This window comes from Tamandua tetradactyla, chromosome 3 (genome assembly GCF_023851605.1).
Source record: "Tamandua tetradactyla isolate mTamTet1 chromosome 3, mTamTet1.pri, whole genome shotgun sequence".
Taxonomy (NCBI): domain Eukaryota; kingdom Metazoa; phylum Chordata; class Mammalia; order Pilosa; family Myrmecophagidae; genus Tamandua; species Tamandua tetradactyla.
This window is the reverse complement of record NC_135329.1, coordinates 194,210,481-194,226,239: the sequence shown is the minus strand read 5'-3', so window position 1 is coordinate 194,226,239 and position 15,759 is coordinate 194,210,481. Positions and strand designations below refer to the sequence as shown.

Sequence of the window (15,759 nt, the reverse complement as noted above, 5' to 3'; positions counted from 1 at the left end):
TCGAATCCTGCAACACATTAAAAGAATTATACATCATGACCAAGTAGGATTCATCCCAGGTATGCAAGGATGGTTCAACATAAGAAAATCAATTAATGTAATACACCATATCAACAAATCAAAGCAGAAAAATCACATGATCATCTCAATTGATGCAGAGAAGGCATTTGACGAAATTCAACATCCTTTCCTGTTGAAAACACTTCAAAGGACAGGAATATAAGGGAAATTCCTTAAAATGATAAAGGGAATATATGAAAAACCCACAGCTAATATCATCCTCAATGGGGAAAAATTGAAAACTTTCCCCCTAAGATCAGGAACAAGACAAGGATGTCCACTATCACCACTGTTATTCAACATTGTGTTGGAAGTTCTAGCCAGAGCAATTAGACAAGAAAAAGAAATACAAGGCATCAAAATTGGAAAGGAAGAAGTAAAACTATCACTGTTTGCAGATGATATGATACTATATGTCGAAAACCCTGAAAAATCCACAGCAAAACTACTAGAGCTAATAAACGAGTACAGCAAAGTGGCAGGTTACAAGATCAACATTCAAAAATCTGTAGTGTTTCTATACACTAGTAATGAACAATCTGAGGGGGAAATCAAGAAACAAATTCCATTTACAATTGCAACTAAAAGAATAAAATACTTAGGAATAAATTTAACTAAAGAGACAAAAGACCTATACAAAGAAAACTACAAGAAACTGTTAAAAGAAATCACAGAAGACCTAAATAGATGGAAGGGCATACTGTGTTCATGGACTGGAAGACTAAATATTGTTAAGATGTCAATTCTACCTAAATTGATTTACAGATTCAACGCAATACCAATCAAAATCCCAACAACTTTCTTTTCAGAAATAGAAAAACCAATAAGCAAATTTATCTGGAAGGGCAGGGTGCCCCGAATTGCTAAAAGTATCTTGAGGAAAAAAAACGAAGCTGGAGGTCTCACGCTGCCTGACTTTAAGGCATATTATGAAGCCACAGTGGTCAGAACAGCATGGTACTGGCATAAAGATAGATATATTGACCAATGGAATCAAATAGAGTGCTCAGATATAGACCCTCTCATCTATGGACATTTGATCTTGATAAGGCAAGTCAAGCCAACTCACCTGGGACAGAACGGTCTCTTCAATAAATGGTGCCTAGAGAACTGGATATCCATATGCAAAAGAATGAAAGAGGACCTGTATCTCACACCCTATACAAAAGTTAACTCAAAATGGATCAAAGATGTAAACATTAGGTCTAAGACCATAAAACAGTTAGAGGAAAATGTAGGGAAATATCTTATAAATCTTATAATTGGAGGCAGTTTTATAGACCTTACACCTAAAGCAAGAGCACTGAAGAAAGAAAGAAAGAAATGGGAACTCCTCAAAATTAAATACTTTTGTGCATCAAAGAACTTCATCAAGAAAGTAAAAAGACAGCCTACACAATGGGAGACAATATTTGTAAACAACAGATCAGATAAAGGTCTAGTATCCAGAATTTATAAAGAGATTGTTCAACTCAACAACAAAAAGACAGCCAATCCAATTACAAAATGGGAAAAAAGACCTGAACAGACAACGCTCAGAAAAGGAAATACAAATAGCCAAAAGGCACATGAAGAGATGTTCAACGTCCCTGGCCATTAGAGAAATGCAAATCAAAACCACAATGAGATACTCAGAGAACATAAGGGCAAAGACACAAATGGACATTTGCACACCAATGTTTATAGCATTATTTACAATTGCAAGGAGATGGAAACAGCCAAAATGTCCATCAACAGATGAGTGGCTAAACAAACTGTGGTATATACATACGATTGAATATTATGCAGCTGTAAGACAGAATAAAGTTATGAAGTATGTAACAACATGAGTGGACCTTAAGGACATTATGCTAAGTGTGATTAGCCAGAAACAAAAGGACAAATACTGTATGGTCTCACTGATATGAACTGAGATTAGTGAATAAACTTGGAATATTTCCTTGGTAACAGAGACCATCAGGAGATAGAAATAGGGTAAAGATATTGGGTAATTGGAGCTGAAGGGATACAGACTGTGCAACAGGACTGGATATAAAAACTCAGAAATGGACAGCACAATACTATCTAACTGTAATATGATTATGTTAAAACACTGAATGAAGCTGCATGTGAGAATGATAGAGGGAGGAGGGCTGGGGACATAAATGAAATCAGAAAGATAGATGTTAAAGATTGAGATGGTATAATCTAGGAATGCCTAGAGTGTATAATAATAGTGAAATATACAAGGTACAATTTTAAAAATGTTTTTGCATGAGGAAGAACAAAAGAATGTCATTATTGCAGGGTACTGAAAATAGATGGTAATTAATATTTTAAAATGTCACCTTCTGTGTGAGACTAAAGCAAAAAATGTTTATTAGTTACAAAATTTATATTTTGACTAGTGCATTTCCTAATATAACTTATGTAGATAGTTTGATTGAACGCCATAAGTACTTGGAATCTCAAGTAGAACATGAGATTTTGCTCGTTTGTCCAGAGTGATGCCCCGATGAATACCAGAGTGATTCGATCAGTGAGTGGAAAGTATCTGCAAAGCCCCCTTTGGGGAGTGGTGAGAACGGGGAGAAATTCAACTTTCCGAAGTTGAATTCTTGATATTCTCACAAGCAGCATGGACAACCAAAGCTATAGGCAGAGCCCCCAGTCTTGGGGTTTGTTCATATGAAACTTAACCCCACAAAGGATAGGTCAAGTCTACTTAAAATTTAGGCTTAAGAGTCACCCCCAAGAGAGCCTCTTTTGTTGTTCAGATGTGGCCCCTCTCTCCAGCCAACACAACAAGCAGTCTCACCACCCTACCCCTCTCTACCTGGGACATGACTCCTAGGGGTGTGGACTTTCTGGCAACGTGGGACAGAGATCTTGGAATGAATGGAGACTCAGCATCAAGGGATTGAGAAAAACCCTAGAATGAGCTGAGACTTAGCATCAAGGGATTGAGAAAACCTTCTCGACCAAAAGGGGGAAGAGTGAAATGAGACAAAGTGTCAATGACTGAGAGATTCCAAACAGAGGCGAGAGGTTATCCTGGAGGTTATTCTTATGCATCAAGTAGATATCACCTTGTTATCCAAGATGTAATGGAGAGGCTGGAAGGAACTGCCTGAAAATGTAGAGCTGTGTTCCAGTAGCCATGTTTCTTGAGGATGATTGAATAATGATACAGCTGTCACAATGTGACTGTGTGATTGTGAAAACCTTGTGTCTGATGCTCCTTTTATTTACCTTGTCAACAAAGGAGTAGAACATATGGAATAAAAATAAATAATAGGGGGAACAAATGCTAAAATAAATTTAGTTTAAATGCTAGTGATCAATGAAAGCAAGGGGTAAGGGGTATGGTAGGTATAATCTTTTTTTTTTCTTTCCTGTGTTCGTTTTATTTCTTTTTCTATTGTCTTTTTATTTCTTTTTCTGAATTAATGCAAATGTTCTAAGAAATGATGAATATGCAACTAAGTTGTGAATTACTGATTATGTATGTTGTTTTATTTTATTTTTTTAATTAATAAATAAATTAAAAAAAGAAAACAAAACTAAATTTTTAAAAAATGAGTTAAAAGATATGAATAGATATTTCACAAAAGAAACTATATATATAGCTAATAACATTAAAAGTTGTTCAACACTATTAATCATTAGGGAGATGCTATTTTAATTACAAACTCCGTAGAATGGCTATATCAAAAGACCAATAGCAAAAAGTGCTGACAAGGCTGTAGAGAAACAGGCACTCTCGTAAAACATTAGTGGAAATGTAAAATGGTACAGCCACTTTGGAAAATAGTCTGGCAGTTTCTTAAAATGTTAAACATAAATTTACTATATGACCCAACAATTCCACTCCTAGGTATGTACTCAAGAGGAATTAATATATTCACACAGAAACTTGCATGTGAATGTCCACAACAGCATTACTTATAAAAACCAAAAAGTGGAAACAACCCAAATGTCCATCAACTGGAGAATGTATAAACAAATGAGGTATATCTATACAATGAAATACTACTCAGCAATAAAAAGGAATGAAGCATGGATACACACTACAACACAGATGACCTCAAGAACATTATGTTAACTGAAAGAAGCAAGACACAAAAGACTATATATTGTATGATTCCACTTATATAAAATATCCAGAAAAAGAACAGTAGATTAGATAGTTGCTTGGGGCTATGCGGAAGAATGGTGATCAACCATAAATGGATATAAGGGATCTTATTGGAATGCTAAAAATGTTCTAAATCTGGATTATGGTTTCACAATTGGTAAATCAAATTTGATTTTACTAAAAATCATTGACTTGTACACTGAATAGGGGTAAAAAAATTTTTAACTTTTCTTATTGTATAACATACATACAAAGCAAAGAAACAAAAAAGCAATAGTTTTCAAAGCACTCTTCAACAAGTAGTTACAGGACAGATTCCAGAATTTGTCAGAGGCTATGATACCATTATCTCATATTCTTCCTTCTAGCTGCTCCAGAACATAGGAGGCTAAAAGGAAGAAATATTTTTTATCATCACGATTGATTTTTTTTTTCGTGAAAAAATAACATATATCTTTAAAAAGCCAATACATTTCAAAGCACAGTGCAACACTTAGTTGTAGAAAGATTTCAGAATTTGGTATGAGTTACAATTCCACGATTTTAAATTTTTACTTCTGGCTGCTCTAAGATACTGGAGACTAAAAGAAATTAATATAATGATTCAGCAATCATACTCATTTGTTAAACCCTACCTTCTCTATATACTCCACCATCACCTTTGATCTTTCTTGCACTCTTTGGGGGTATCTGGGCTATGCCCATTATAACTTTTTCATATTGGAAGGCGCTATCAATAATATGGGGTAGGGAGATGGAACTAAAGGTTATGTTCTGGAGAGGCTGGCCCCTTTAGGTTTCAGGACTTGTCTGGTCCAGGGATCCATCTGGAGGTTGTAAGTTTCTGAAGTTACCTTAGTTTATAGAACCTTTGTAGAATCTTATATATTGCTCTAGGTGTTTTTTAGGACTGGCTGGAATGGTTTAGATTAGGATTTGGCAAGTTATGACAGGTAGCAATGTCTAACTGAAGCTTGGTTATGACCTCCACAGTAGCCTCTCAACTCTATTTGAATTCTCTCAGCCACTGATACCTTATTTGTTACACTGCTTTTCTTCCTTTTGGTCAGGATGGCATTTTTGATCCCACAGAGTCAGGGCCTGACTCATTCCTGGGAGTCATCTCCCATGGCAACAGGGAGACTGTCACTCCTGGATGTCATGTCCCACATAGGGGGGAGCGCAATGATTTCACTTGCAGAGTTGCACTTAGAGAGAGTGAGGCCACATCTGAGCAACAAAAGAGGTCCTCCAGAAACAACTCTTAGGCATACCTATAGGTAGGCTAAGCTTCTCTGCTACATACATAAGTTTCACAAGAGCAAGCCTCAAGATCAGGGGCTTGGCCTATTGATTTGGGTGTCCCTAAAGTTTAACAGTATCAGGGCATTCCCTGATGGTAAAGTTTAACAGTTCCATATATTTTCTACCATCCCTTAAGGGACTTTGACAATACTTTTTGATTATCTGCTTAATATATTCTAAGATGTATCCAGGCATTACATTAAGCTATATAGGATTAAAGGCCCTCATTCTTATTCTGGGCTCTATGGGTAAATTTTATATGTGTAAATTATATCATATAACTTTAAAAACTTTAAAGAAGAAAAAGGAGAGAGATGAACAACTATTCCTTTGAGTTCCCAAGAAGGAAAATGGCTGTGTTTCAGAGAAATAAGGGAAGGCTTTATAGGAGGGAGAAATAATTTTGAACCCCAATTAAGCAAAATGTTACCTGCCAAAAAAAAAAAAAACCCTCATCTTTCTCACTAATAGACCCACATTACAAAAAACTTATATATTTGATTATTTTAATTATATTTGTAATTTCATCAATAAAGAAATTGGGGAAATTCATTTTCTCTTATTTTATAAGTACTTACATAGTAGCCTCTATTTTCGCCTCTTAGCCTGCAAAGCCTAAAATTTTTAACAGCTGGCCCTTTACAGAAAAAGTGTGGCATCCCTTGCTGTAGATGGATATATTCCGCTTCAGAAAGAGAAACCTAGGGCCTGCTCTTTCTGTTCTAGTAAAAAGAGATAAGCAAACCTCCCTGACTAAGCAGATGAATTGAAAGAGAATTGAAAAGGGACAAACTTTTTCTTTCTCATTATGTAGGTCAACGTTTTTTAATGCCTTGTGTGAAAGTTTCTTCAAATCCCATCCACAGAATCCTGCCTATTACCTGCCCTCCAGCCTCTTGCAGCTGACTCTGGATGCGCTGGCAGAAGTCAGGATTGCACAGCAGGGTGAGAGGGGCCTTCAGTTGAATGGGCACAGGCTTGGTGGTCTCCAGCAGGTGTTGCCACTCATCATCACTGTCTGGCTCCTGAAGCGCAGGAGTATAGGGTTTAAGGGTAGGAACTTCCAACCTGGGACTATAAATTGCGGGGAACCTTAAAGTAATTACAAGAATTAGAGACTCCTTTTACACAGATGTATTTTTTCAGCCACCAGCTAAAAAAAAGTACAGATAGCAGTATGGAAGGCTCTGGACAAAGTCTCCTTGAAAACACTGAACAAAGAGATACTTGAAAGATGTCCTTTGCTGCATGGTTTATAATTTTTTTAAAAATTGGAAACATAAAGTCAATCAATAAGGGAAAAATAAGCATGGCACCTCTGTATTAGGAGATGCCTTGAAGTTATTTAAAAAGGTTTTTTTTCGTATGCTGTACGGTGGGGGTCACATTTCATTCTTTTTCTATGTGAGTACCCCATTATTGCACCTTTTGTTGAATTTTTGATTGTTTGTTTTTTGGGGGGGAAGTGCATGGGCCAGGAATCAAACACAGGACTCCGACATGGCGGGGGAAACTTCTATCACTGAACTACCCTTGCACCCCCTGAAGTTGTTTAAAACTATATTACTGAGAATGCATCATTTATGTAGTACCCACACTAAAATTCTATCACCTGAATCTAATCATGAAAAAAGAAATGTCAATTTGAGGAACATTCTACAGATAACTGGCCTGTGTTCCTCAAAATTGTCAGTCATGAAAAACAAAGGCTAGGAACTCTTACAGATTAAAGGACTAAATTGAGATATAATAAAAAATGCATAATACTGAGTTGGCTCCTGGACCATGATCATTATTTTTTTTTTTTGCTATAAAGAACATTCCCAGAACAACTGGCAAACTTTGAATCTGGATTGTAGATCCAGCAAAAGTATTACATCCATGTTTAATTTCTGATTTTTTATAATTGTTTTGTGATTGTGCAAGTGAATGCCTTTGTTTTTAAGAAACATACATTGAAATGTTTAGGGGTAAAAGAATATGTCTACATTTCCTTGAAATAGTTCAGAAAGATGAAATGCCTTTATATTTATAGAATGAGAAGCACAAAGCAAATGCAGCAAAGTGCTAACAACTGATGAATCTGGATGAAGGGGTATAAAAGAATTCCTTGCAGTATTCTCACAATTTTTCTATAAGTTTGACATTTCAAAATAAAAAGGTAAAGCCTTAAAAAAAAAACAAGATTGAGGCAGAACTATATGATGTGACAGAAAAACATCACTAAAGCAGATTCACTGGCATGATGTAAAACAACATATATGGTATAAGTTCAGTAATGTAAAAACAAAGCCAAACTATACATTTCTATGTGTGTGTATACATGAACGTAAAAGCACAGAAAGTTTGGAAGGAAACAGACTAAAGTAAGAAGAGTTGTCACTGTAGGGACAGAGGTAAGGCTGAAAAGGGACTTCTATTTTTACCTATCTGTTTCAATTCTTGCTAAGTGCATGTCCAGTTACTGTGAAATTAAAATCTGCAAATTAAATACGGAAGCAATTTTTAATGTGGGGATAGGCGGGTGCTCTTACTTGGAGGACTGGGAATCACTGTTCTAGAAAAACATCTACCCAGACTCAAAGCCCCATGGCAGGGTAAGGCCAAGAACAGCCCCGGGGGCTCACCTCATTTTCTAGGTCCACTGCATCAATGCTCCTCTGGCCCATCACCTCTGGCCTCTGCTCTGGGAATGCTCGTTCACAATCCAGAACAATCTGATGTTCCCTGCCAGAGGAAGTCAGGAAGTAGGAAGAGTTCCAGACCTGTGAGGCTTAGGGCTTGTAAATTTGTCCCTCCCGCTAGATGCAGGATAGAAATGAGGACAAATCATATAGGATGGAATAGAGGAGACTGCTTTTTGGAGTATAGCCAGGACAGGACATGTTGACCATTATAAACAAATATTTGACTGCCCTCCCACTCTGAATCTTAGTCCCAAGTCTTCTTTGACAGTTTTCACCTGTCTCTCTCAATTCAAACAGCCTTCCCTTTTGAATAGAGATAATCCTTTCCCTTCCAGTAAATAGACAAATGAGAGAGAGAGAAGGACAAGTCCCCAAGTTTCCCAAATCAGGAAAAAGTCTGGAATCAAAACCCAGATTTCCAGGGCCTTGTTTACATTCAAGCAGTGGTTATGACAGGGACCATGTTGTATATGTTTCAGCTAGAGTCAAATACCTACAAGATACATTACTCAAAACTCCCTAGCTATATACCCTCCTCACCGAAGTGTAGGGGGAGCCTCCTCGGTTCCCAACTCAGTCCAGTTGTTCTTCATTTCTGAGGCCACGATCCCAGCCAAGAGGCCTGGTTCCTGAAGGGTGGCCCTTAACCTGTGCAGTGAGGCTGTGTCAGAAGTCACCTTGCTGGTCCTGTCCTCTTGGTCAAGGGCAGGTTCTGTGTTCTGTTGTTTCTATGGGACGTGGGTGAGAGACATTGGGTCAGAAATATTCGGTTGCTATGGGGCAATAAGACTCTTATTCATATCCTTTCCCAGCCCTAGAAAGTCACCCTCCTTCAACTACTCTAATCACCAGACTGGTCACACCTTTTAGTCCTCTCTGCTCCACATACCTTCTGCTTGGCCTCCTCAGCCATGCGCTTACGAGCCTGATGTAAGATGCGAGACTGAGTGCCCTTGGGGGCCAGCCGATGGGCCTGCTCATCCTTTAGGACCTGAAGTTCTGGGGGCAGGCGACTGGTAAAGGGGGTACCCAAATCTGGGGCTACTGGTTCAGTTATTACTGCAGGTAATGAAGAGAAGGAAGACATGATCATATTGGAGCTACAGTCAGCATGTCCACTTGGCCAGGGACAACTTCAGTGTCTCCAGGCTTCTGTGGAAGATCATTCTGGCAAAGTGAGAAATTGGGAGTGTGGGTGCAAGGCAAGCAGTTAAGCAAAGGGTTAGGAAGAAAGTTCAAGCTGGTAGAAGGAGGAAAAGATGCCAGATCCAGGAGTTGGAGGGGGTTGACCACGAGAGTACTGGGGAAGTACAAAAGCCCTGGGAACCTTGATGACTCACTGGTGACACGGCCAGCAATGAAGGGATGATGTAAGAGATCTGGCCAGGACAAACGCTGCCGGGGGTCCTTGGTGAGCAGACCCTGTAGGAAGTTCTATGAAAAGAGAAAATAGGCGATCAATCCTTTCTTCACTTCCTACAGACTCTTGCTAGCTCATTAGGAGAACTGAGCAAGAGTTCTCCTAAACTCTAAACCAAGAGTCCTGAGTTTATTCTTACAGCAGACAAGCTCATCTAGTTAACATCTTCTCTATCCCTTTCCTTAGACCTCATTTTCCTGGATGAAATCATGGACAGAATTTACTGCCTCACTACCCTATAAAAGAACTGTTGAAAAAGGGATCAGATTTTGACTAGAGAGATATGAATGAAGTTGATCTGGATAGGACTGGGGTAGATCAGAATACAGGGTACAGGATATCATCCATATTTCAAAATTTCAACTTCTGTGTGAGACCAAAGAGAAAGATATTTATTTGGTGCAAAATTTCTATTTTGGGTAGCACATTACCTAATTTAACTTGTATGATAATTTAGTTGACCATCATAAGTATAGAGGATCTTGAACAGGAAGTGAGATCTTTTTTTTTTTTTTTTTTTTTTTTTTTTTTTTTTTTTTAAAGGAAAGACAGAGAGAAGGAAGGAAGGATAGAAGGAAGGAAAGGAGGAAGAAAGGGAAACATCTTTTAAACATTTTCTTGTTTTTATTGTATTTTGTTTCTCCGTTTTTGTTACATGGGCTGGGGCCGGGAATCGAACCGAGGTCCTCCGGCATAGCAGGCAAGCACTTTGCCCGCTGAGCCACCGCGGCCCACCGGAAGTGAGATCTTGTTGGTTTGTTCACGTTAGTGTGATGCCCCAATACATTCCAGAGTAATTTGGGGCAGTGAATAAAGAAGTACTTGCAAAGTCACTGCAGAGGATCAGGGAGGAAGGAGGAAATATTCATTCTCCCCACTTGGAGAATTCCTGATATTCTCGTAAGCAGTGGGACAACCAAATCAATAGGCTGAGCCCTCAATCTTGGAGTTCGCCCCAATGAAACTTATTCCTGTAAAAGGGCTAAGCCTACTTAAAATTATGCCTAAGAGGCACTCCCAGTGAACCTCTTTGGTTGTTCAGATGTGGCCTCCTCTCTCTAAGACAACTCAGCAGGTGAACTCACTGCCCTTTCCACTACATAGAACATGACTCCCAGGGGTGTAAATCTGGCAACATGGGACAGAACTCCTGGGATTCATTAGGACCCAGGATAATGGGACTGAGAAAGCCTTCTTAACCGAAAGGTGGAAGAGAGAAATGAGATAAAACAAGTTCCAGCGGCTAAGAGATTTCAGAGTTGAGAGGTTATCCTGGAGGTTATTCGTATGCATTATATAGATGTCCCTTTTTAGTTTATGGTCCATTGAAGTGGCTGGAGGGAAGAACCTAAAACTGCTGAGCTGTGCTCCAGTAGCCTTGATTCTTAAAGACAACCGTATAACTACATAACTTTTACAATGTGACTATGTGATTGTGAAAACCTTGTGTCTGATGCTCCTTTTATCCAGGGTATGGATGGATGAGTAAAAAAAATATGGATAATAAACAAATAATTGGGGGATAAGTGGTAAAATAAATTGAGTAAATTGAAATACTAGTGGTCAATGAGAAGGAGTGGTAAGGGGTATGGGGTGTGTGACTTATTTCTTTTTCTGAAGTGATCCAGATATTCTAAAAATGACCATGGTGATGAATACACAACTAAGTGATGATATTGTGAGTCACTGATTGTACACCATGTAAGGACTATATGTGTGTGAAGATTTGTCAATAAAAATGTTAAAAAAAAAAATATTGCTTCACTTCTTGGGAAACCCCAATTCCTATCCATGGACATTTTGAAACCCCAGAAGTAAAAATATAAATCTCAATGTTGCCAGCTTTGTGATGAAGGGAGAAAGAACTGGAAGACAGGGATATAACCTTCATAATCATCTGTAGAGAGCAAACAAAGGATTCCCAGACTGCTCACTTTGTCCTCCTTCTGATTAGGGTTTGTCTGTGCCATTTACAGTATAAAGCACACTCAACACACACAGGCTACAATGTATAAATATGTGTTTGGGAGCACTAAAAAAACAGGAATCTTGCAAGTCTTTAGATGGTGGGGGGGTAAGGACAATAGTCCTGAAAAGGGTACAGCTGTTATAAGGTATCCTTAAGAAAATCTGCAACTGAGCTCGAAATCGGAATAGAAGGTGCTAATAAATTATGACTATTATTCTAAAGCCAAGTAGATGAGTAGAATTATGGCTTTTGCATACCTGTGCTAAGGGAGAATGAATAACCTATGTACACACACCCCTCCCCCCACTCAAAGTTCCGTTTTTAGGATTTTTTTTGATAATTTACATCCCTCTTAATAGATTGGAGACAAATTTGTTCCTTTTCATCTTAGTAAATGCAAAGGAAAGTTATTTCACTGCAGAGAAGGTTGCATTTAAATTCCACCGAAGGGGGCAGCCATGGTGGCTCCGCAGGCAGAATTTCCGGGTTCAATTCCTGGTGCCAGCTCACGCGGCAAAAAAAAAAAATTCACCCAAGGCCCATTATCTTGCCTTATATAGGAAATAAAAAGGGAAAGAACTCCTCTTCCTCCCCTTAACTAGACAGGTAATGGATTCTAGCCTGTTGAGAGTTAGCTATATTGAAACAGGTACTATCTCCATCACTTGCCCCTAATCACTGAGCCACCCCATTAGCTCCAACCACTGGGATGTCTAAAAATTCCTTCTTTCAGGCTGAGGGCTAAAAATTGTGCAAGAAATATCTAAATATCACCTGGACATTGCTCCTGGTAGGAAATAATTGGAATAAAAATCATGTGAAAGGTATCTTGTGTCTGATGTCTTAAAATTACCTTTCATTATGTTAAATGTATAGCTTGGCCCCAAAAGGACTGCTGTTCCCAAATGTGGCAGACCTCAGAGCACCCTTCAAGAACAAGCCCCTACTGCAGAAAAGCAAGGCTGCTTGGCCTAACTCCTGCAGTAATTCAGTAACTGCAGTTACTGCATTGCTCTGGAAAGAGAAAAGGAGGGATAAAGGAGACAGGTTTCCAATGCAAAAGCAATGCCCTTCTTATACTCATACCTTGAAGCAGGGACTAATAGTGGAAGGCCAGCGCACAGGGTCCTTGAGAATGAGGCTGACCAACTCAAAGATGCTTGTGGTATAGAAGGGAGGGGTGCCTACAGCCAGCTCATACAGTATGCAGCCCACGGACCAAAGGTCTGCTGTGTGGTCATATGGTCGCTCCTCCACCAGCTCTGGAGACATATAGAGTGGCGTGCCTTTGATGGAAGTTAGCACCATTGTGTTGGTGCTCATAGCCCGGGCAAATCTGAAAGAGATAATAAAATCTAGACCAATAAAACCAGACCTGCTCACTGACCACCTATCATTGTGTGAAATATCCCCAAACTAAGCAGATTAAGTCCCAAAAGACCCAGCAGGAATACCAATCTCTAGCTCAGATTCTAAAAGGAGACCTAACTAAGTCAAGAACATGGTCTAAGACTCCTTGCAGAGCTGGAAGCATAGATAGAAATTTAGAATACCCACCCAAAGTCACAGAGCTTGATGCCACCACCCTTGGCAAGGAGGATGTTCTGAGGCTTCATGTCTCGATGCAAGATGCGGTGGGAGTGCAGATAGTACAGGGCTGACACCAACTGGGCAGCAATGGCCTGGACCTAGGGACCAAGCAGTCAGGCAGGAAGAGAGGCAGGAGGAATAAGCCTATTGTAGAACCCAAAGAATCCTCCCTAATTTGACTACTCATGTGATCTTTTCCTCCTCTCCTTTCTTCCAGAGCTTCATACTATACATTCCTTAGTTCTTGCTCTTCTTGTTCATTCATTGCTTCATTTGTTCATTCATTCATTCAAGGAAAATTTATTGAATGTCATCACTAGCTGTAAGGCCACAGGCACATTGTTTCATTCCTCTAAGATTCTTCATTCTTACAGTGAAAATAATGATACCACCCATCTCATGAGATTATTGTGAGGGGTAAATGAATTAATGCATGTAATGGAAAGTAATGCTGGGGATGGTGCCTGGCATTTAGTAAGCACTCAACACATATCAGCTGTTATTAAGTAAAATAAAGTTCCCACTTTCAAAAGAGGTAGTCAAACAGGTAAACACAAAATGAAAGAGGACCTCAAACATTGATGAGCACTTGGAAGGAAATAGAGTGCTGTGCACAGAAGCGTGCCTACTTGCTAGAGTATAGAGAAACCCTTACAGTGAAAGTGGTTAGAGAACGTGTTCAACCAAATCCCACCATCAACCACTACATTCTAGTGGTGAATCCTGTCTAATTACAACCCTTGTTCCTTACTGTAGTGTCCTCTATGGCACCACCACACTGGTCCTTCTTTCCTAAAGTTGAGAAACGATGATGATGACAACATTAACACTAGCTACCTATGTTGAATACTATGTGTCAAATACCGTTTTAAACACTTTACCTGAGTTAATTCAATCTCACAACACTATTATTATTACCATTTTACAAATGAGGAAATGAAAGCTCAACGAGATTAAGTAATTCGTCCAAGAAGACCCAATCAAGAAGTGGCAGAACCAGGTTTTAAATCCAGACATTTTGGCTCCAGTGTTCACATACTTTATATATAACTAGATTATTGCATTCTTCTCAGGAGTATTCAAAATGGAGAGCCACCAAATGCCCTCAGCTTTCTCTACCAGTCTTTAACCTGGACAGAGGCTAGGGCAGAGAGAAGTTTGAGTCAGGTAACATACCTGATCTTCAGGAAGTTTCCCGTCATCTTCCAGAATTTGAAAGAGCTCTCCCTCAGCATAATCTGTCACCACCACCACCTGCAAGGAGAAGGCAATGGTGCTGATGGCTCCAGATTCATGCATCCTGAGGGTGGAAAATTCTTGATTCCCTTGTGGTGGGGAGAAGTGACCCAAAACCATCAAAGCGCACCTCTTTGTCAGTCTCAAAGCTGTCAAGCATGTGCACAATGTTAGGATGCTGCAGACCCCGCATGATTTCAATTTCTCGTTGTAAGTTCCTCAGCTCCTTCTCTGAACGCCCTAATTTTGGAATGAACTTCAGGGCCACCACCTGTCAGTGGTAAGGTGAAGAGTCAAGACCTAACCACACTATTGAAAAGAACCAGAACTTCAGCATTAACCTTGAAGCTCTAGAACTCAAGGTTCCCTAGTCTTACCCAGTCTTCCTCCACCCCTCACCCCAGGAGGAAACTGCCTGTCACGCAGATCCCTTTGCTTACTTTAGGACAAACCTAGGAAGAAAGTGGATTTTGGGAGAAATGTTCTCATTTGGGAAAAAAACTCAACATTCATAGGATTTAGGAGAAAAGGAAGCATGAAAATGAGGGAGGAAGAAGAATTTGGGTGGTTTATCTCTCTCTTACTGCATGATAGAAAGTAATAATAATATTTATTATTATTTACTATAATACTAATATCTATTATCATTATAGATAATAATAACTAATATTTATCTGTTTACTAGTTGTCAGGCACCGTACTAAGTGATTTAGTGAGATTTATCACGTTTAATCTCTAAACCCCATAAATTACATACGATTCTTATCCCCATTTTATAGGTAAGGAAATAGAGATTAAATAACTTGTCCACAGTTCAAATGCTAGAATGTGGTGGTGTGGGGATCTGAACCCAGACAATCTAAACGCAGAGTCTATTGACTCGCAAAATGAGTCAATGCCTTAGGAAGATGGGTCAGTATGAATACTTCTCTTCTGGTCTTTTTTTCCCCACTGATCCTCCCTCTCTTGGAGTCTGGGGGTAGGAATCCCACCCAAAAGATATCCCTCTTGGTTCACCACCTGAGCACTGTATTTTCTTCGACCCTTGTACACCCTCCCAAAAGAGCCTTCTCCAATCATCTCCAACACATGGTACTTCTCCATAACAAGGTTTCAGGATCCCTCAGAAGGAAGGAGGCAGAGATGGTGGTGAAAGACCACAGCTGCAGGAACAGTTCCACACATCTGCGAGGCCTAGCTGGGATATGGGAGAAGGGTTAACTTCAGCCGTCCTGCCTTTTCCTCTTTCACAATAATACAGCCCTCAAATACATGGGAGGGTGGAATGGACAGAAAGATGAAGGACAAGGTCTTAAGACAAATGGACCATCTCCTAGATCTCCATCTTTTAGGCCTCCTTGCCCCTCCCTCACCT

At 39.4% G+C, this 15,759-nt stretch overlaps 1 protein-coding gene across 14 annotated transcripts in view; it reads right to left on the bottom strand.

Annotated features, from left to right (window-relative positions):
• Positions 1-15,759, bottom strand: part of STK36 (serine/threonine kinase 36) — a 47,704-nt gene that overhangs the window by 31,355 nt on the left and 590 nt on the right. For 8 of the 14 annotated variants that reach the window (XM_077155144.1, XM_077155146.1, XM_077155140.1 and 5 more), the window contains exons 2-11: positions 15,405-15,582; positions 14,515-14,655; positions 14,325-14,402; positions 13,116-13,246; positions 12,645-12,894; positions 9,510-9,603; positions 9,059-9,228; positions 8,710-8,897; positions 8,110-8,209; positions 6,364-6,507 (exon numbers count right to left, since the gene is read on the bottom strand). In XM_077155144.1, the coding sequence (XP_077011259.1) occupies positions 6,364-6,507; positions 8,110-8,209; positions 8,710-8,897; positions 9,059-9,228; positions 9,510-9,603; positions 12,645-12,894; positions 13,116-13,246; positions 14,325-14,402; positions 14,515-14,655; positions 15,405-15,488 (1,380 nt within the window). In that variant the 5' untranslated portion in view covers positions 15,489-15,582. The remainder of the gene's footprint in view (positions 1-6,363; positions 6,508-8,109; positions 8,210-8,709; positions 8,898-9,058; positions 9,229-9,509; positions 9,604-12,644; positions 12,895-13,115; positions 13,247-14,324; positions 14,403-14,514; positions 14,656-15,404; positions 15,583-15,759) is intronic. The other 6 variants (XM_077155148.1, XM_077155147.1, XM_077155142.1 and 3 more) reach the window with 2 other exon arrangements.